At 46.5% G+C, this 21,361-nt stretch overlaps 2 protein-coding genes across 5 annotated transcripts in view; one reads left to right on the forward strand and one right to left on the reverse strand.

Moving 5' to 3' along the window:
- MFSD1 (major facilitator superfamily domain containing 1) overlaps positions 1–14,351 on the forward strand; it is a 48,312-nt gene extending 33,961 nt beyond the window's left edge. For 2 of the 3 annotated variants that reach the window (XM_031957581.1, XM_031957579.1), the window contains exons 7-16: positions 1,831–1,933; positions 2,949–3,047; positions 3,493–3,604; positions 5,273–5,329; positions 5,686–5,842; positions 6,988–7,085; positions 8,287–8,399; positions 8,972–9,019; positions 10,304–10,364; positions 13,363–14,351. In XM_031957581.1, coding sequence (XP_031813441.1) covers positions 1,831–1,933; positions 2,949–3,047; positions 3,493–3,604; positions 5,273–5,329; positions 5,686–5,842; positions 6,988–7,085; positions 8,287–8,399; positions 8,972–9,019; positions 10,304–10,364; positions 13,363–13,366 — 852 coding nt within the window. In that variant the 3' untranslated portion in view covers positions 13,367–14,351. Of the gene's footprint in view, positions 1–1,830; positions 1,934–2,948; positions 3,048–3,492; positions 3,605–5,272; positions 5,330–5,685; positions 5,843–6,987; positions 7,086–8,286; positions 8,400–8,971; positions 9,020–10,303; positions 10,369–13,362 lie in introns of those variants that run through there. The other variant, XM_031957580.1, reaches the window with a different exon arrangement.
- A 1,238-nt stretch (positions 14,352–15,589) lies between these two features.
- Positions 15,590–19,744, reverse strand: LOC116422189 (P2Y purinoceptor 2-like). Of its 2 annotated transcripts, XR_004232740.1 has the most exons (3): positions 18,526–19,744; positions 17,789–18,221; positions 15,590–17,498 (listed from the first exon to the last, which is right to left on the reverse strand). XR_004232740.1 is itself a non-coding variant. In XM_031957582.1 (2 exons), the coding sequence occupies exons 1-2, from the start codon at positions 19,470–19,472 to the stop codon at positions 18,209–18,211; spliced, it is 960 nt and encodes a 319-aa protein (XP_031813442.1). In that variant the 5' UTR covers positions 19,473–19,744; the 3' UTR covers positions 17,561–18,208. The 2 variants fall into 2 exon arrangements, 1 of the variants encoding a protein (XP_031813442.1); XM_031957582.1 differs by lacking the exon at positions 15,590–17,498 and having other exon boundaries at positions 17,561–18,221.
- Between the last annotated feature and the right edge of the window lie 1,617 nt (positions 19,745–21,361).

The raw sequence follows: 21,361 nt of genomic DNA on the forward strand, positions 1-21,361 counted from the left end.
GGCCCTGTGGCCCTCCCTCCTCTTCCTCAGGGTGTGAAAACCATGGCCCACAGAGAGGAGGTTCCCATGGCGGGATGGGCCTCCAGAGTCACTTCTTGTTCCCTGGCCTCTTCTGCTTTTCCCTGGAGTCCCCAAAGCCCGGCCCGCTCCTGGCCTTAGGGGCAATGGCAAGAGCCGGTGTTTTCTCTTCACTAGTGGGACCCCTTCCCTCACAATTACCTTCTGCTGTAGTTCTGTGGTTTTATCGGGACCTTTTCTAGTTTTTCTTAATGTTTTGTTGAAGGTCCACCGTTTAAGCCAATCGTTTTCTCTTATTTATAGACAAAGCAGAAACAAAAGACTGGAGCGTGGGCTAAGCCAATGGCCCCATCCACATGCTGCCCGGAGGCCCCTTATAGATTTCCCTTCAGAAAACTGAACGGGTGCTCCCCCCCGCCCCCCAAATATGTCTCTTGTTGGGCTGCTGGTGGTTTGGAGACTTTTGAAAACAGTGCCAGTTGGTTAAATACACAGTTACTTTTAATGAATGATAATGTAGTAAAACGTGTAGATGGGTGGGAGGAGGGTTTGTGTACAGATGTGGTGATGGTGGGCACTGACTGAATCTGGGGGATCGCTCGACCTGGGAGTTCTGAGCCAGAAGGGAATAAGCCCCTTGGGTGTCCGTGTCAACTTGACTTTAATATGTGTGGTGGACCCCTGGGCGGGGGGTGGGAGGGAAGGGGGAGAAAGAGTGATCTGGTCAGGCCTTTGATTCACCCCTGCCTCAGGGAGGAAGGAAGACCCAGCCAGAAGTGGGCTTGTCTTGTCACATACGTGAACTTCCCTTCATTGTGGACTTCTTGCATGCCTTTTTGCTGGGAGCAAGAGCCCTAGTGTCTGTGGTGGGATACGTAGATGGGGTCAGAACGGAGGGAGAATGGCTGTGTTCTTGTGCTTGGGGAGCTTCCAGGCTCAGCCAGCTTCATTTAATGAGGATTTTTATAAGAGTTAAATCACCCATGGGTCACGTGGCCATCGGTTACGCTTGGCAGGGTCTCAGCGCCCACATGATTTAAGTTTTCATTTTTTTTCATGCCAGTGAGTAAATGCTGATCAACTTTTTTTTCCCCTGATAAGTTTTTAATGAGATTCTTCTTTTGTACTGCATTTCTTTCACTTGTTCAGAAATGATGGTCTCAAGAAATAGCATATTTAGTCATAATTATTTGGTTGGTAGAAACCAGTAGCATCCTATTATAATGTGGCTTCTCCTCTGGACACAGACAGACAGAATGCCCCCAGAAGCCCCTCTTAGCCTGGACGGGAGGGAGTTAAACTGGTTTTCTCTTCCAGTCCATTTTGCAGCTTTAACAATAGTAAACCAGAATTTACTGGGGTTAGGCACTTTTTCCCTCAAGATAAGGATGACTTGTAACTCACCACTTCGTTCAGGAATCACATTGGGTTTTAGCATCAGAAGCAGAATCATTGAACACTTGCTGTTTGTTTGCTTCAGTTGGATTTAAAAGAATCCCCTTGTGGGAATGTTTTCACTTGGATGCAGTATAAACATTTGTTATTTGTTATTTTTGATTATCAGGCAGATGGGGGGGTTCTCAATAACCTTTAAAAAGATCTAGAATAAAGTGTGTTTCTTTTGTTTTTAATCATTCCCAAACTTAACTTACTCCTATAAATTGTGCTTGGAAAAGAAATTGAAAATATTGATCACTGCTTTTATGGTTTGCCAGAAGCTTAATTTGCCCTCGTATCCTTTTTTTTTTTGTGTGTGTGTTTTTAAAAGCTAGTATGACTAAAGAATCCATTTTACTTTTTTTCACTTTTTAGGGAAGTACAGTGAACTTGAATGTTATGGGCTGGCTGTATTCCAGGATCGAGGCTTTGTTTGGTTTCTCTGGTCATACAACGCTTGGCGTCACACTCATGATAGGTTAGTGAATCTTTGTCGCTTAAAGAATACAGTGGAAGGGGCTGAGTAATCAGAAGGTAGAAGGGCTACACCTGCTCCTCCTGGAAACGAGTCAGGCTGGCTCTCTGACGGGCGTTTCCTAATCCGGAAAGTGGAGATAGTGATCCAGGCCTTGTCTCCCTTATGAGAAGTAAGGGAGGAGCATTTCAGATAGTTAGCTCATAGGGAGGGGGTGTATATGGGGAAGTACTTTTGGTGTTTTTCAGTTTCTAACAAACAGGTTGACTCAGCAGACCGGCTGCCATGATGGTGACTGGTTTATTCAGTCCCAAATGTTGCAGGACTTTTGGCAGAGAACGGGGTTATTGGAGTGCCCAGATATGCTGATTGTTTACATTAAACCTCCTGAAAGATTTACTAAGAAGAGTTATCCTAAAGAGGCAGCAAAGCTTGGATGTTGTTTTGATATTAAACCTCTAGACACCATGTCACCCTCTTAGGCAGATTACCAGCTGGAGATGGTGTGGGATCTAGCAGCTCTTTCAAAAGCAAAGCCCTTTGGGATAGTTGACCCTCATTTATTCCTTTATTTGAATTGCTCTAACAAAATGTCAGTACCTAGCTCTCCCTGCTGTGCTCAGGAAATGGGCATTTTGGGGGAGGTGGAAGGCAGGCTGGCAGAACAGATTTCTGCAGGGCTGCCAGTGGGGCAGCTGGGCTGGAGAGGCAACAAAAGTAGATTTGACTTGTTTTGCCTTTCCTCCAGTTATCAATCATCACTGAAGGTTAAGGGATTGGGACTGGTTGGCTTTAAGCCTGAGGCTTTCCTGTCTGTAACAGCCCCAATCCTAAATCTGGTGGGATTTTCCTGGCTCCATTCTGACCCTTCCAGAATGATGGGGACCTTCTGTTGGAAGGATGGTTAGTGGCGATTCCCTCAGAACTCAGGGTTTCCTTTATGAAAGTTCTATCCCTGCTTTTAGGCACTTTGCAATCCATATTGCAGATTTAAATTCTTTCTTGGCTTTTATTTCAGGGGGCATAACATGTGTCTTTTCATTAATCTGTGCTTTGGTTCTTGGATACTTGGACTGGAGAGCAGAACGAATCCTTCATAAAGAACAAGGAAAAACTGGTAAGCTTTTAAACTCTATATTTGAGGATTATAAATTCTTTGGGAGAGGTTGCTTAGTGCATTGCCCAAATTGAGGATTTAATAAATAATGTGGTTTTTTGTTTTGTTTTGTTTTTACTTTCAAAGTCTATTTCTTTTTGTCTAAATTAAATGTTTTTCTTTCAATCATGTTTGGAAACATTATGTTGTGTTTCTTGGAAATAGAATATTTGCAAAAAAAAAAAAAAAAGAAAGAAAGAAAAAAGTGTTACTAAGGGGATAATCTCCCTTGAACGTTTCAGATTCTGAGGCTGCTTATATGCATTTAGTTCCCTCTACAAATATTGTTAGTAATTTACTTGGTGGTTACTTGGATTATTTAACTTCATGGGAAACTTAGTTAAGTAATGAAAAAGGTTAAATCCTGAGACTTGCTGCCCTCTTAGATTTGCTCTTGTTCCTACAGGTGAAGTTATCCATTTGAGAGACATGAAGGACTTCTCGTTATCCCTGTGGCTCATATTTGTGATTTGTGCATGTTATTATGTGGCCGTGTTTCCTTTTATTGGACTTGGCAAGTAAGCATCTCCCATCCTGTGTGGGATAGCGGGTATTGCTTGTGTTCCTGGATTGGATGTATGATGTACTCTAGTGGCAAATCTGCTACTGTTAGGTGTTGCTTATACACTTAGATTGTGGAGACAAGGTAATATTAAAAAAAAGCATGCACCTGTTGGATGCATAGGTGATTCTGATAGCCTTAGGTTAGTGTTTGTAGTTAATCTATAGTGACTGGCGCAGTTGATTCCTCTTAAATTTTATTTTCAGACTTAGTATGTTTCCAGTACAGCTAGGAAGACCGCCATATTCAGCATTAATTGAAATAAACACATGGGAAATGTCATGAGCCTCCTTTGATCGATGTACTAGGGCTTCTTAAACTTTTTCCATTTGTGATCCCTTTTTACCCCCAGGTATATAGATATCCAAACCAAACATTATTTACCGATAATAAATCATAATTTCATGACCCTCATGTTCAGTTATGTGACCTCATCTGGGGTCATGACCCACAGTTTAAGAAGCTGTGCTCTAGAGATGCAAAGATGAACCAAAACAGTCCCTTCAGCCTTTCAGGAAGCTTCTGGTCTTCTCTCCTAACAGTCCTTTCCCTTTAGACAGTCACACAGATGACTGAATCACAGAAAATTCTGTGAGAAATTTGAAGTTCTCAGTACTTTCAGCTGGGCCGAGAGCAGGGAACATGACCCGGGAGCAGGGAACATGACCCGGGAGCAGGGAACATGGCCCGGTCGGGTCTGGCTGGACATCCTTGACCAGAGCTGCAGCTTCGTAGTCCTGACTGGTCTTTCTTGAATTTTTCTCACATCCTCACGTGTGTGAATAGAACCACTTTTAGCCTTGTGACTCTTGCATTTAACTCATGGTTTAAAGTAGATTTTTACAAGTTGGGAATCATTATGATGAGGGAACTCAATTAGAAAAATTAGTGCCATCCTTTTTCTTGTGAGAGGAAATTTGTTACCCAATTGGATGTTATTCTTGTTGCCTGAACTTTATAATTAATGTGTCAGAAGTGGTCGGGAAAATGACAGTAAGTGGTTTGTTCCATTTAGATAATTAGGTGTTTGTTGCGATAACTCAAGTTTAACCTATAGATTTCTTTTTCTTTCTTTTTTTTTTTTTAAATTTAAATTATCATAGCTTTTTATTTACAAGATATCTGCATGGGCAATTTTTCAGCATTGACAGTTGCAGATCCGTTTGTTCCAACTTTTTCCCTCCTTCCCCCTACCTTTTCCCCCAGATGGCAGGTTGACCAATACATGTTAAATATGTTAAAAGTAAAAGTTAAATACAATATATTTGTACATCTCCAAACAGCTATTTTGCTGTACAAAAAGTTGGACTTTGAAATAGTGTACAATTAGCCTGGGAAGGAAAGCAAAAATGCATAACTTATAGATGTCAAAATTAATATTGAATAGGCTTCCAAGAGCCTCATTTTAAGTCAGTTTAGGAGCAGAGGCTCATGGAATTTGAGGAGGAGGAGCCATGGGGAGCCTGGGAGGTGGGAAGGGGCTGCCCTGGGCGCCGGCGCCCGCCACCTCACCCATCAGTATCATCGCACGGAAGACATGTTGTCGTAGTTGGTCCTTTTTGAAAAATGAAGTCTTTTCTAAAAAATGCTGTTTTTTTTCTTTCTCTTTCCCTTTCAATTTCAGGGTCTTCTTCATAGAGAAATTTAATTTATCCTCACAAGAGGCAAGTGCAATTAACAGGTATTGACTCAAACACATTTATTCATCGTTAATGTTGTTTGTTTGTTGGTGTGAAAAAAAGGGGGGGGGGGTTGTTGTTGTTTTTTAGACTAAGTAGTGCATGACACTGAGTGATAGTGAGGGCTGAGGTGGTCCAGCTACCCTGAGGGCCCCCTGCAGAGGTGGGAGAGCCGGGCGTGTGTGTATGTGTGTGTGCGTGTGCATGTCTGAGCATGTGTGCATGCGTGTGTCTGTCTAACCTGTTTGACGGGTTTGGGGTCGTTTCTGCCAGACGGGTTCACCTGAGCTCTGGAAAGGGGAGCCCTGCTTATGGCCTTCACTCACCGGCCCGTTGCACTTCCCCCCTTGTCTCTCAGCATTGTCTACATTATCTCCGCTCCTCTGTCTCCTGTCTTTGGGCTGATGGTGGACAAAGTCGGCCGGAACATCTTCTGGGTTCTGTGCGCAGTCCTGGCCACTGTGGCTTCCCACACGCTGCTGGCGCTTACCTTCTGGAACCCGTGGATTGCCATGGTAATGTGAGAGCGTGGGGGGGACTTCTCTAAGAACCTTTCTTTGGGGGGTATGGTGTGGTCTCTGTGGCCTTGCCCCAGCCCACACCCCCTCCTCCTGTCCTGACAGACTCTCCAGGTCTCCTCACGCCTCCCTCCCCACCACCTCTTCCCTCTCAGCTGAGCTCCTCCTGAGGTCAGTCTCTGAAATAGGGCGACCCTCATCCTTGTCCAGGCCCATCTCCATGCTGACCTTTGAGCCCCCAGGAGACAGTTGTATAGGGATGAGCCCAGCCTCTCTCTGGGCCCTTCCTCAGGGTCCCTTGTCCCCAGATCTCACTGCCTGACTCCTGTCCCACATCACTTCCCCTCCAGGCCGCGCTCTGGGAGTATCTGTTGGTCGCCATTGTCTGCCCTTTCCTCTCATTTGTTCTCCAGACCTTTCGGCCTGGCCTGATGGCTTCACGAAACAGAACTGTCCCGTGCAGAATTAGGGTGCTTAAGTGCTGACCGTGGTGGCCTTTGCTGGATCCCCCTCCTCTGCTACCAGTGACCCTTGGGAGTGCGTGACCCCTGGGGGAGTGTGCATCCTCTCCCTAACCTGGCTTGGTTCTTCTCTTGGTTCACTTCTCGCCTCGGCCCCTTCTGGGGCCTGCTGGACTCGGGGAGGCCTCCTGCTCTCAGTCTGACCCTATCAGCACCAGTGGGCTAGTTGTGGTCTCCATGTGGGTCACTCCCTGTGGCGAGCATGTGCATGGGCAGCCCCGCTCTCCTAGGGTATCTGGTTGGTCATCCTGTGGCGTGGGGTTTTGGGGCTTTCCAAGGACCCTCGTGTCTCCCAGACGCAGTTTCCTTCTCCTTAGCCACATTCTTGGCCTTCTCTGCTCTCACTGCGCAGGCCCGATGGCTGCCAGTCTTGGAGGTGCTGCCTCTGTACCGTCCCTCACTTCGCACCGTAGGTCAGTCTCCGGCACCTCTTGCCTCAGCCGTCGCAGGCGCTCTCTCATTGCCCTCCTTCCTGAGTCTTCTCTCCAGAGCCTGCTCCCTGTCCCTGACTCCTTCTGGCCCCTGGGCCATTTCTGGTTTGGAAGCAGGTCACAAAGCAAAACAAATGTCTTTGGGTGAAAGCTGGGGAAATGTAAAAGTTTCTGTTTCTTTTTATTACAGTCCCTCCTTGGAGTCTCCTATTCCCTTCTTGCCTGTGCATTGTGGCCAATGGTGGCCTTTGTCATCCCTGAACATCAGCTGGGGACTGCATATGGCTTGTAAGTATCTCCACTTACACACTTACACCGCTGCAGGGCTGCCTGGGGCCTTGTGCCTTATTCCAGTTTGTGGTACAGAAGCCAGGCTTTACCCAGGTCTTTGGATGGTTTGTGGCTGGTAGGAGGAAAGCCGTCTCTCGCCACCCACTACCACGTGACTGGGGCAGGGATGTGCTGGGGGGCAGGAGGAATGGCTGGCTTTGGGTCAGGGATGTTCATGAGGGATGCTTGCTCCCTTCCCCACCCCACATGATTTTAGCCAGGCCCTTTCTCTGTGAGATGCTGTGTTTGAGAGCGAGAGGGTACATGCCTAAGCTGGCTGGCTGGCAGCAGTGCCCACGGCTCTTTTGAGAACCCCTCTCTGTTCACTGGCTGTTTCTCTACTATTTTGGTGGATCCGATGTGAAGAGGCCAGTTAGGGGATGCTATTCCCCCTCCCCCAAGCCAATTAAGTAAAGATTTTACAGGCTTAAATCGTGGGGGTTGTGGGCTCTTGTATAGAGAAGCCAAAGTTAGTGGGGATGTTTTAGGCTTTGGGGAGTTTTTAAAGGTATCCCAATTGACCTGTTGCTTCCTGAGTGTAAGTGCGTGGTGGTGTGCAGAGGGCGACAGCTCTGGTTAGTGCCCTGCTGGGACCCGGTGCCTGGCCTCTTGTTAATGTCTGTCACCCCCAAGAGTAGCCCCGCATCTCCCCCTCCCCATTTGACTCCAAGGTGTTCAGAGCGTGCAATCCGTGTGCAGGACCCAAGTCTTGTGCCGATGTTAAAGATTTCATCATTGTTCTGTGGACCGAATGAAATGTGTTGACAGGTTCACAAGTAAGCGTTTGGAGGTTGTTCCTTCAGTCGTAGGTGAAGAAGTTTGTGGCTTTGAATCAGGCCCTTTGTGAATGGTCGATGTTCTCGAAATGGCAGGGGAGTCTTCGTTCCTATTAGATCCCATGAGGCAAGACATGAAGGGGAATGGACGCTGAGCACTGGGACATTGTTGGGAGTCTCTCTGGACTCCACACTTCAGTGGGGTGCAGGTGCCGGCACCTTGGGGCTGTGATGGCCGGGCTTGCCCAGAGCCTTGGTTAGAGCAGGCCTGGGCTTCAGAGATGTTTCTGAAGAGGCTCAGGGTCGTTGGGCCATGGTGTGGCTGGAGCCAGGATGCTGCTGACCTGGGCCTTGACTTGTATCTTTGAATTGTTATTTCTTAGCATGCAGTCCATCCAGAATCTCGGCCTGGCCGTTATGTCCATTGTTGCTGGTGTGATACTGGATCTTTGTGGGTATTTCTTTCTGGAAATATTCTTCATTGCCTGTGTTTCTGGTAAGTACTTGATAATGAACATTTCTGGAGTCTTTTTTGGTCTTTATAAGTATAGGGAGATTTCTTTTGTTCCTGAGGCCAAACTGTGGGGAGTTGTTCAGTGGATGTATTGAGATTTGTGCGTTCCAATAGGGCAGGTGGAAAAATGTCCTTTTTGGGGGAGGGGTTAGGAGACCCAGGATCTAGGGGTGGAGGTGCCATTGATGTCCTCCCTCTGTGATTTGGGATTTAATGACCGAGTTAGTTTTCAGATCCAGTCACCCTAGCCCTAAACTTGGATAACTAAGAAAGATGCAGTTTGGGCTTGGGAAAGGATGCAGATGGTGGCAAGGGTAATCTTGGGGTGCCAGGTTCTTTTCTTGTGGAAATGGTCCCCCATTTTGTCATCCCTGACGAGGGTGAATGAGCTCCAGCTCCCTTTGGCTCCCTGGGAAGAGGAGCCATGAGCTGTGTCCTTTGAAGACGAGTCCCCAAAGATTGTCGGGGAGCTGCAGATTTGCCTTGTGATTTCAGACATAATGGTGCAGCGACACTTGTTTCAACGATTTTTCCTTCTTTTGTTTCTCTTCTAGTATCCTTTTTGGCAGTGGTTTTGCTGTACTTGGTGGACTATAGTCGAGGTAATTAAGCTGCTCTCTTAATTCTGGGTGAAATTGGGGTGTGGGGAAGGGGAATTTCTCTATGACAGATTTTGTTTTCCTAATCACAGCAGCAGAAGTACATTGAATTCGATCTTGGCTGTCAATGGTGCTGATAATTTGTCCCCCTAATTGTCTTGTGGATTTTGAATGTCGTTCCGAAGGTGATGTTGAAACACGCAGAATTTATGTTACAGGAGAATGTCAAACCCTCTCCCGTTTCAGATCATCCAAAACGATGTCATTGTTGAGGATTCTTTCTCTCCCCCATAATTTCTTCTGTCTTTGTTTTGTATGTGCATCGCTATAAGTGGCCTCCTGTTTTGGGGATATTATTTTGTGTATTGTTTGCTCTAAAATTTCTTTTTCTCGTTCATTGCCAAATAAGTCCCCTGGAATATAGAATATCCTTAAGCAGAAGTTGCCACACTGGGTGTTGGGAAGTGGGTACTTCTGAAAAGTTATTTTCTTTTTACACCCATCTTTTTATTTTGTCATATTAAACACAGGCACATTTACACCCCAGCTTTAGCAAAATGTGGTTATTTTGTTCTGTTCTTCATTTTAGCAGAGGCACAGTTTCATTCCCCAAAGGTTCTTCAGGAGGGTTTGTCATTAATATTTAGCATTTGTTAATGGATTTGATTTTATATATTTCAATTTAGGCCTACAAAAGAATACTTAAACATAAATGTTTATATATATATATATATATATATATATATATATATATGTGTGTGTGTGTGTGTGTGTGTGTGTGTAATATATAAATGTTTATATATATATATGTGTGTAATGTATAAATGTATATATATATATATATATAAATTTTAATGTTACATATACATTCCAGCCTTAGACTAACTTTAGACACACACACACACACACACACACATATACACTCACACATAAAAAATAACATTTTGTAGGATTGAACTGAATACACACACACACACACACACACACACAGACATTTTCATGTGTGTGTATAGTATAAGGAAGAGAACACTAAATTTGGGGTTAGCCCTGGGTTCGAGGCTTGGCCTGCGGCTCTCTGGCTGAGTGGACTCCCAGATTGTTTGCTAGCTGTAATTGGGCTATGTCACTGAGTTTTTATGAGCAAAAGCACTTGGGAGCCCCCCAGGCATCTCCTAAGGGGTGAGGGAGCTCTAGATGACAGGCTGTGTGCTAGGAGTGCTAGTCTGTACCTGGAAGGGGCTGTGAGCATTTACCTGACTGAGAATCTTCCCCCTTTTTGTGTTGTAGGAGGCAGCCTGAATTATTCTGCCAGGGAAAGGGCTGCGCTGTCAAAGCTGACCAACACCGAGTAAGTGTTTGAAGGCGAGGAGTCCTGAACGTGTCCTGAACTCGTTAGCTTATTAAAAGTGGGCTGTGTGGCGGATTGATTTTCTTGCTAACTCTCTCCTATTGACATGGTCTGAAATGCTCAGCAGCTGAAGGAATGTGGAGCCCTCGGCTGTGCACCTTGAGGGGAGTGAGGCGAGGCTGGTTGTAGATAGTGAGGAGCTCTCTCAGACCCAGGAGTTGGTAAGAAGGGCAGGAAGCTCCTTTTTTCCTGCCACCCTATGCTGGCACATAAGTGGTGATTGGTGCAGACGGCCTGATCCTGCCCCAGCGATGGCAGATCTTGGGGAAATGGCGGCAAAGATATGAATAATAGGCCATGGAATCAAGCTGCTCTCTTAATTCCTGGTGAAATTAGGTGTAGGGAAGGGGGGTTTCTCTGATTTAGTTCCGTGTCACAGTGGCAGAGGTACATTGAATGCTGTCTTGGTTTATAAATCACAGGCTACTGCCCTTGTTGGAGACGTCCGTGGCCACTGTGCACAGTGCTCACATTGAGCCGGCGCTGTGCTGCCATCCAGCCTGGCTCTCACTTTTATAGCTTCCCTTCCTATTACACGCAAAGGCTCAGGCTCAAAGTGTCTTTTAAAAAGCATGTATGGTTCCATTGGCCTTGGCCCCCAAAGACCTGGATTTGCATCCCAATTGTCGGTCAACTTACCTCCTCTGGGGCCTTGTTTTTGAGATACTTTCTTTGGGGTCCTGATCAGTTAGGGGTGTGTGTGTGTGTGTGTGTGTGTGGGAAATGGGCTGCAAGATTTCTGAGGTCCCATGTTCTTACTGTGATTGGGATGTTCAGTGTCCTGTGACCATGTCCTGGCTTGGAAACCAAACCCACATCAGGAATCATTCATTTCCCTTTGAGATCAAATGGATTGTTTTGTTCTAGTGTTGCCTCTTTATGTGCCTGGTATCCCGTCCTTCTGATATGGAGGAAAAGGCCACAATCCTAGATTACCAAGAGAGACAGAGTCAGCATCGTTCTTAATGCTTCAAGGAGAAAGAAGGCAGTTGCTTTATTCTCGAACTCCTAAAGAGTGCACATTTATGGAATATTCTTTAGTTCATGCTGAGATGATATCTTAACATAAAATTTAGGGCTCTTTTGGTTCTTTGACCTGCTGAGACAGAAAAGTTCTTTCTGGTGGATTTAATTCAGCTTTGATCTGAAGGGATCAGGTCCATAGGAATTACTTTTCTTTCAAAATTAGTCCCAAACAGACTCCATGGCTTAATGTCTGGGTTTCAGTTAACATTGTATTTATTATCTAGCTATCTTTGGAGCTTTAAAGAAAGTTCAATTGGAAGCTTGTAAAACATTGTTTTAACCCTTGAACTTTTTAATCTTGTGTTATGGCTTATCATAGCTAGAGAATTCATCTTTGGGGGACCAGCCTATTTGTGATGGGCTTCCCTGGATTTAGCAAGGCTGGTCCTTGGAAAGCAGCCATCATCCATCTCTCTCTCTTTCAATCTTTTCTTTTTTTTTTTTTTTTTGTTGTGGCAATTGTGGTTAAGTGACTTGTCCAGGTCATGAAGTTAGGAAGTGTTAAATATCTGAGCCCAGATTTGAACTCAGGTCCTCCTGACTTCAGAGCTGGTGCTCTATCCACTATACCAACTAATTGCCCCCCTCTCTTTTTTCTTCAATAGCTTTTTATTTTTCCAAATATATGCAAAGATAGATTTCAACATTTATCTTTGCAAAACCTTGTGTTCCTAATTTTTCTCCCTGTCTCCACCTCTCCCCCTCTCCCCAAGACACCAAGCAACCCTCAATAATTTAAACATGTGCAGTTCTGCTAAGCATATTTCCATATTCTTCATGCTGTGCAAGAAAAGTCAAATCAAAGGGGGAAAAAAACACAAGAAAGAAAAAAATAACCAAACAAATAACAATAACAATGAAAGTGAAAATAATATGCCTTGATCCACATTCAGTCCCCATGGTCCTCCTGGATGCCAATGGCTCTCTCCATCCCAAGTCCATTGGAACTGCCCAGAATCACCTCATTGTTGAGAAGAACCAAGTCCATCACGGTTGATCATCACATAATCTTGCTACTGTATACAATGTTCTCTTGGTTCTGCTCGCTTTCCTCAGCATCAGCTCCTGTAAAGTCTCTCCAGGCTTCTCTGAAATCAGCCTGCTCGGCATTACTAATAGAACATAGTGTTTTGTTACATTCCCGTGCCTTAACTTATTCAGGGCTACTATAAAACGTTTTTGTGCATTTGAGTCTTTTCCCCTTTTTATATAATTCTCTTTGGGATACAGGCCCAGTAATGACACCGTTAGATCAAAGGGTGTGCACAGTTTGATAGCCCTAGTCATCATCTCTTGTCGGGATCAGGCCTGAATGAAGCTCCTCTAGCAGCTAGAACAACATACTGTATCTTAGGCTCCTTTCCAGGTACTTTTGGTTGGTGCATCTCGGTTCTTATTTGCTGTAAAAATGGGTTCAGATTGGATGCTTTGGAGAGAGATTTGCCAGGAAAGTAAGTTTGATTGGTGAGGCTTGCCTAGATTCCTCCGTGAGAAGGTGCTGTAATGCTATAGGCACCTAACACCAGGAAGGATGCAGGAATCGGGGCAGACAAGACCGACTGCCGCTCCTTCAGAAAATCTCCATTCTGTTTCATATTGGGGAGTTGGTATTGTTATAATAGGAGAGAAGCGTTGATTACAGTGATATCTCCTGGAAGGGATAACTGAGCAGCAAATGCTTTCTGGGGATTACACTTACAACAGGAAGTTGTTACAGATCCCTCCACTTACCCAGGCAGTGATCCTGTCTGTGTGCATTTGGGTTTTGGCCCTTATGGAGCAAGATAGAAAATCCCAGTACTGGGCGTGACTAAAATGAAGGCTCTGAAAGCTTATTAGAACCATTCTTGTGAGTCCTCATGAGTCCTAGTTCTGTTTCCTTCCTAATTTCTCATTTAATGTGTTTCTGCAGATGAATTTGAAGAGAAGTCACCAGCGAGGCAGTTGCGGGTGGTGCTTAGAAGAGCTGGACACTTGGGAAGTAATGACGGGTCAGAAAAGAGAGAAATGGCTTTTTGGAAATCACTTTTACTGTGTCTGCAACAACTTCTTTTCAGACTTCTTTTCTCCCAGTGTATTTCTTAAGAGCATCCATGACCTTCGATCGTGTCTTTTCTGTGGTTGGCTATGAAGGAATTGCCTTTAACCGCCTGCTAAGAATTTAATAATGATTTAATTAAATTTAATAAGGCCAGCAGGTGCTCTGGAGAGCCTGGCTCCTTTTGCCGGGGGCAGTGACTGAAGGGGAGGGACTAGCTCTGCCCAGAGTCTTTCCCTTAGGCTATCTCTTTTTTGTATTTTCCAAATCTGGAAATTTTAGTAGGTTACTTTTTTAAAAAACCAAAACCAAACAGCTCAGCACTCCCCAAGCAACCCAAAGAAACTTAAAAATTTTATACCAAATAAAATGGAGTGTAAACTGAAGTGTATATTGCTAATGTTTTTGTAATGGGGCATATGAAGGTGAAAGCAATTTTTATTTGAGGACATTCATGACTGGTCATGACTGGATCTCCTTAACTAGATAGAGCTCTTTTTATATTTCTTGATTTCTTTTTATCTTCCAGTAGTCCTGTTGGCAAAATAATTTTTACATTTCTTGTAATTACTAAAATATGTATTAATTAAGATGATGATTTTATACCTTTACACAACTAGATGAAAAGTTAGAGAAGGAAAAACCTATTTTTTATTTTAATAAATGTATAAGTGAGCATTTATTTTTGTCTTTATACCATACATAAACAACATTTCCAATCTCAATCAGAAATTAATAGGTGAACCAGGACAGAGCAAATGTGGACAAATTACAACCACTGAATTAATTTTGAAAATAAATCCCTCCCCAGATGAGTTAACATTTACATGTTTTAGCTTCTAGACAAATAAGATGTAAATCCATCATCTTAGAAAAAAGAAAACAAAATGATGGGGTGGAACCCATTTTTGTACCGTGAGTCTATGGGTTGGTAATATCCTTAGAGAGTCACCTTCAGGAATTGGTCTCCTCACTGTCTGAGCCACTTTGGGAGGCCAGATATTTATTTATGAGCCTGCTCCTGCTGGTGCTAACTCAAATATTTAAACAGTGGCAAGTGGTAAATCACATTCCCAAACAGGTAGACTTTGAAAAGTGTTTATTTAAAATGTTTAACTAAAGCCGTTTTAAATGGAGTGTGGTTTCACTGCACCTGCTAACTTGGCTTCCATATTGTTGATCTGCTATTTAATAATCTTACTTTATTTATTTAAAAAAATTTTATTAAAGCTTTTTATTTACAAAACATATGCATGGGTAATTTTTCCAACATTGACCCTTGCAAAACCTTCTGTTCCAAATTTCTCCCTCTTTCCTCCCACCCTCTCCCCTAGCTAGCAGATAGTCCAATACATGTAAAATATGTTGAAATACATGTTAAACTGTATAGTTATCTTGCTGCACAAGAAAAATCAGATTGAGAAGGAAGAAAAAGAAAAACTGAGAAAGAAAACAAAATGCAAGCAAATAACAACAGAGAGAGTGAGAATGCTATGTTGTGGTTCACACTCTGTTCCCACAGGCCTCTCTCTGAGTGTAGATGGCTTTCTCTTCATCATTGAACAAGTGGAACTGGTTTGAATCATCCCATTGTTGAAGAGAGCCACGTCCCTCAGAATTGATCCTCACATAGTCTTGTTGCCGTGTATGATGATCTCCTGGTTCTGCTCACTTCACTCAGCGTCAGTTCCTGTAGGTCTCTCCAAGCCTCTCTGAAATCATCTTGTTAATCGTTTCTTATGGAAAAACGATATTCCATCACATTTGTATGCCATAACTTATTCAGCCATTCCCCAACTGATGAGCATCCACTCAGTTTCCAGTTTCTCACCACTACAAAGAGGGCTGCCACAAACGTTTTGGCACATACAGGTCCCTTTCCCTTCTTTAGTATCTCTTTGGGATATAAGCTCAGTAGTAGCACTGCCGGGTCAAAGGGTACACACAATTTGATAGCCTTTTGGGCATAGTTCTAAATTGCTCTCCAAAATGGTTCCAGAATGGTTAGATCCATTCACAACTCCACTCACAATGTATCGGTGTCCCACTTTTCCCACATCTCCAACATTTGTCATTATCATTTCCTGTCATCTTAGCCAATCTGAGAGGTGTATAGTGGTACCTCAGAGTTGTCTTAATTTGCAATAATCTTGCTTTATAATAAAATCCAGTTACAATTTAAATAATCATCCTCAGTCAGAGAATATGAGAGTTGGAAGCAGCGTAGTGTCCATCTAGTCCAATCCTAAACCTTTAAAAGGGACTTTAACATGCCTCACAAATGGTTGCCTAGCCTCTCTGAAGCCAAAGTTCAGAGCTTGTTCTGCTCTGGGACAGTTCTGACTTTGGATCTTTTTTATTTATCTTTTAACATAAGAGGCTAAACTTGCCTCTTTCTCCTGGTCCTCTCCTCTGGGGCCCCAAGGACAAACCTAGTCCCTCCTCTGAGATCATCCTGAGTATTACTGAAGCCTGGCCAAACTGATGTCATGGGATTTGCAACCCTTTGTTTGTTACCTTTGACCTGGCCATTGTCCAGATGCCCATGCCCTTCTGTCCTGTGGTGCCCAGTACTGGAGATGAAATCTACAGAGGGTAATGGGCCAGTCTTCTTCCTACTCCTGGGAGCTCTGCCCCTCCCAATGCACCCAAAATCTCTGACCTTTATTGGGCTCTTGCACCACCAGGCTGACCATAGTGAGCTTGGCCCCTGAACCCAACTCATTCTGTCTCCCCCATCTTTGTGAAAAATGGAACCAGAAATCCCTCTTCTTCCCCATCCTGTGATTTTTTTTTTTCTTGTGCAGGGAAGTTTGTCTGAATAAGCAAGAATTTTGTTTCACTTTTTAAAAGAATTTTTAAAAAATATTTTATTTTTTCCCCATTTACATGTAAAAAGTTTTTACCATTTGGGCTTTTTATAAAAGGGTTCCAAATGCTATCCCTTCCTCCTTACCCCTTCCCCAAGATAGTAAGCAAGCTGATATAGGTTATATGTATGCAATCGTGTAGAGTATTTCCATATTAGTCATTTTGTGCAGGAAAACCCAAAGAAAGAAGGAAAGGAGAAGGGCAAAAAAAAGAGAAATAATGTGCTTTAGTCTATTCAGACAAGACCAGTTCTTGTTCTGGAGGTGGATGCCAAGTTTCATTATGAGTTCTTTAGAGTTGTCTTGGATCATTGTATCGCCGAGAAGAGCTAAGTCAGTTATAGATTTTTGTATAATATTGCTGTTACTGTCTACAATATTCTCTCGGTTCTCATCAATTCATGTGAATCATTAGACAGTTTTTTTTAAATACCAACTTGCTGATCATTTCTTCTTGCACAATAGTATTCCATTAATAGCTTATTTTAACTATTCCCCAACTGATAGGCACCCCTTAATTCCCAGTTCTTTGCCACTGTGAAAAGAGCTGCTGTAATTGTGTTTGTCCCCATAGGTCCTATTCCTTTTCTTTGATTTCTTTGGAGAGAAGACATGTTTCTGGATCAAGGGTGTGCACAGTCAAAGGGTTGAAAGCCCTTTCGGTGGAGCTCCACATTGCTCTTTGGAATGATAGGGCCAGTTCACGGCTCCACCGACAGTGTGTCAGTGTCCCAATTTCCCCACATCCTCTCAATATTTAGAATTAAAAAAACAAAAACCACAAACCAGCAGACTTTGCCAGCATCCATCAGTACTTGCCATAAAACGTAAGTCTTAGAGTTATCACAACATTTTTCTTTTTTAAAGATTAGTTCAATAAAATTTATTCAGTGTCCACCTTTATAAAGGCAACTAAGACATAGCACCTGGCTTCTAGTTGCTTACCATTTAGTAGAATCAAAACAAATTCAAAAGACGTGTTGCAAAGGTAAATTTTGACTGGGATGATCAGGAATAGGGAAGACTAGCTATAAGAGGAAGGTGACATCAGAAGTCATCCCAGAGAGGACAGTTTTTCGCTAGTAGAAATGGGGAATGGCATGGTGGGAAGAATAATCCAGGCACCGAGGCAATGAGATGCTGGTAAATGCGAAAAATATGGATGCAAGACACACTTAAGTACAATATTTTTCATTAGAAGAAAGAATTATAAGGAACTTATGCAAGCCACTGTGAACATTTTAAAAGCAGTAAAACTACTTGATATTCTCCTTTGCATTTCCTTTCCTCTCCTTCCCGTCTCCCTCTTCTCCTTTCCTCCTTTTCCCCTTTGCTTCCCTGTCCTCTTCCCTTTTACCTCCCCCTCTCCCTCTTTTCTCCCTTCCTTTTCCCTCTTCTCCCTCTTTCCCTCCCTCCTTCCCCATCCTCACCTTCCCTCTCTCCATTTAGGCAGTTTGACCTAAACTTTATTTGCTGTTGAAAAGGACACTTGGGGACATCTTCATGAATTTCAGGACTGTTCAAAATTACTTCCTCCAATAGCTTGAATTCTTAGCTTTTAAACGAAAAGGTGGAAACCTCCGGCGTTGTCGGCTGTTCTCTTTCTCCCAACCTCCTCTTGTCCCTGGGCTGCCACTTAGTCTGACCCGTCCCGGAGGGTGTTTGCGGGAGGGGGTGGCGGGACTCATCTCAGTGACGGGGATTTCACTGGGACCTCTTAGAAAAGCGGGGAATTAACGGGCCACGTCCCTCCTTGGTTCTGGATAGGGCTTTTCCCCTTGGTTCAGCGTCGTCTCTGATCTTCCAAAAGTTTCGCTCACTTCTCCATTAAGAAACTGACCGAAGGCTGGTCATGGGGCGAGGCTGTAACGCAGGCAGGGCAGCAGGGGCTTTGTCCCGCGCTGCAGGGCAAGGGCAGGTCCCTCTAACTCCGGGGGGCTTAATCCTGGGCCCCCTGTCCCTTTGTGGTCCCTTTCCAAGGCCCCTTCCCTCCATGCGGGGGCTCAGTGGGCTGGTTTCTAAGGGGGGATGGAATAGACGCCGCTGTTGGGAACGAGTGGCCCAGCCCCCTGCGGCGGGATGGCCTGGGTTGCCCCTCTCCCCGGCCCGATTAAGTGTCCTAGCCGGGGTCCTGGCGGGGGGACGCCCTCTCCCCTCCCCCGCTCACCGGCGCGGCCACAGCTCGCGGAGCAGCCGGACCCTGTTGCTGCCGCCGCACAGGAAGAAGAGCACCGGGTTCAGGCAGCTGCTGAGGCCCACCAGCGGCCGCCACAGCTTGTAGGCCGCGCTGAGGCCCGTCAGCAGCGCGCAGCTGGTGTCGCGGAGCCGGAACACCAGGTACACGGAGCGCGTGACGTGGAAGGGCCCGAAGCAGAGCGCGAAGAGGCCGCACACGGCCAGGAGGGTGCGCACCGACTTGGCGCGCGCGCCCGCGCCCGCGCGCGCCTCCGCGGGCCTCAGCAGGCTCCGCACCATCAGCCAGGAGCAGACGAGGATGACGAGGAAGGGCAGCACGAAGCCCGAGAAGGTCAGCAGCGCGCCGTAGGCGAAGAAGCGGCCGAAGTTGTCGGGGCGGCTCAGGTCGTAGCAGACGGTGCGGCCGGCGCGCGCGCCCGTCTCGGAGAAGGCCAGCGTGGGCAGCGCCTGCGCCACCACCAGGGCCCAGGCGGCGCCGGCGCCGCGGCGCGCCAGCCGCCGCGTGCGCAGGGCCAGCGAGCGCACCGGGTAGCAGACGCCCAGGAAGCGGTGCACGCTGATGCACGTCAGCAGCAGCACGCTGCCGTACAGGTTCGTGTAGAAGAGGAAGCGCACCAGGCGGCACAAGGCCGCGCCGAAGGGCCAGCGGTCGCCCAGCGAGTAGTTGACGATGAGGAAGGGCAGCGTGGCGAGGTAGAGCAGGTCGGCCACCATCAGGTTGGCCAGGTAGATGGTGCTGCAGCTCCAGCGCCTCGTGCGGCACCACGCCAGCCACAGCACCGCGCCGTTCAGCGGCAGCCCCAGCGCCAGCACCAGGCTGTACGTCACCGGCAGGTACACGCGCTTGTAGTCCTCGGCCACGTGGCACCGCCCCGCCCCCCACGAGCCGTTGGCCCCCCGGCCCGCGTCGGCCTCCATGCTGCCCCCTGTGGGAAAGCGGAGGGAACAGGCGAGATCCCTACTCAAGGGCGGGGAGTCCTGCCAGAGCCTCTGCAGAACCTTCTGGAGCAGATGTGACACAGGGTCAGGGCCGCTGCTGCCCCTTGTGGGAAAGAGGGGGAAAGAGGCAGGGATCACTCACTGCTCTAGGGGGAGCCTCGGGCAGAACCTTCAGGACATGTGACACACAGGCCCTGTGGGAAAGGGAGCCAAGAGGCAGGGATCACTGCTTTAGGGGGCGGGGTCCTGCCAGAGCCTCGGGCAGAAGCTTCTAGAGGAGATGTGACACAAGGTCAGGGCCGCTGCTGCCCCCTGTGGGAAAGGAGGAAAGAGGCGGGGATCACTGCTCTAGGGGGAGCCTCAGGCAGAACTTTCAGGACATGTGACACACGGGGTCAGGGCCGCTGCTGCCCCTTGTGGGAAAGGGGGAAAGAGGCAGGGATCACTGCATTAGGGAGAGTCCTGCCAGAGCCTCGGGCAGAACCTTCTGGAGGAGATGTGACACACGGGGTTAGGGCCGCCGCTGCCCCTTGTGGGAAAGAGGCAGGGATCACTGCTCAAGGGGGAGCCTCGGGCAGAAGCTTCTGGAGGACATGTGACATCACAGTCCCAGTCCGGAGGGGATCGAAAGTGAGCGGGAAAAGAAGAAAAAGGGCGATCCCCTCTAGCATCCAAGAAACGCAGCCTAGAAGTCCCGGTCCCTGCTCTGCCTCCTGAAGCTTCGCTTTTTTCGGCACCTAATTTTGCCTCCTTTGAGCTGCTGTGGTTGTGCTTAACTAAACAAACGTTTTCTTCCGTTTACCGGCACAGAGGGTGATGGGCAGTTCAGAAAGAGGTCCTCTTTAAATAGTAAATCGTAGGTCTCCGGACTGCCATTAAGTGTTCATAACTCCCAAAGGCCGTTTCTTCACACTGTCTACTTCATCTCTTTTTAAAAATAAAATTGTAAATAAATCTTCATTACTGCAAATACTTGTTTTGTGCCACAGCTGGGAGGCAGAGAGCCAGCCCTGGCCTCAGGAAAACTCGCCTGTCAGAGTTCGGTTCTGGCCTCAGACACTTCCTGGCACGGCACTTAACCTCCGTTTCCTCAGTTTCCCCAACTCTAGAATGAGCTAGAGAAGGAAAGGACACGCCGTTTGGTGTCTTTGAAGAAAACCCCAAACGGGGTCATACAGAATCAGACTAGACTGAAAGAACCAAACAATGATTCATCATTTTTTACCAGACCCAAGTTTTTGTCAGTTTAGGGAACTCGCGCTTCAGACAGTTTCCTCTACTAAAGCCCATGGGCCCATCTTCCACCACCTGGGACTGCAGCCTCCAAGCAGGGCCGGCACCCAATTCTCCCCGACTCCCCTTGCAGCCGGCGAGATTGAGAAGTGGAAGGGACTAGAGCAATGGTTTAACCCAATCTCCTCATCTTACCAAGGAGAAAGGGAGTCGGAGAGGGTGTAACCAGCCAAAAGTCGCTTAGGTTCTCGATGGCGGAACGAAGATTCAAATGCAGAACCTCAGATTCCAATCCCACACCCTTCTGTGAAAGGGAAGCTGCTGTCGAGCAACGGGAGGAGGGTTCTCCCTCTGGTAGCTTGGTTGCCCCTTGCTTCAGGGTGGGTGGAAGTTCTTGGATCAGGCACCAGACCCATGACAGCTCCTGAGGCTTTCCGCCAAGGCAGGTGAAGCGGTGCCGAGGGCTTCTGCGTCCCTGGTGGCCCAAGGCCGGAGCCGGAGCTGGGGCCACGCGCCTCTGCAGCCTCAGGCCAGGGTCCGCCTGGGCCTTTATGGAGGGCTCGTTTGAATGATGAAGGGCGTTCACCGTATCAACATCTGGAGCGTGAAAGAAAACAAATCTGAGCGGGAAGCCA

This window comes from Sarcophilus harrisii, chromosome 3, assembly GCF_902635505.1.
Source record: "Sarcophilus harrisii chromosome 3, mSarHar1.11, whole genome shotgun sequence".
Classification (NCBI taxonomy): Eukaryota; Metazoa; Chordata; class Mammalia; order Dasyuromorphia; family Dasyuridae; genus Sarcophilus; species Sarcophilus harrisii.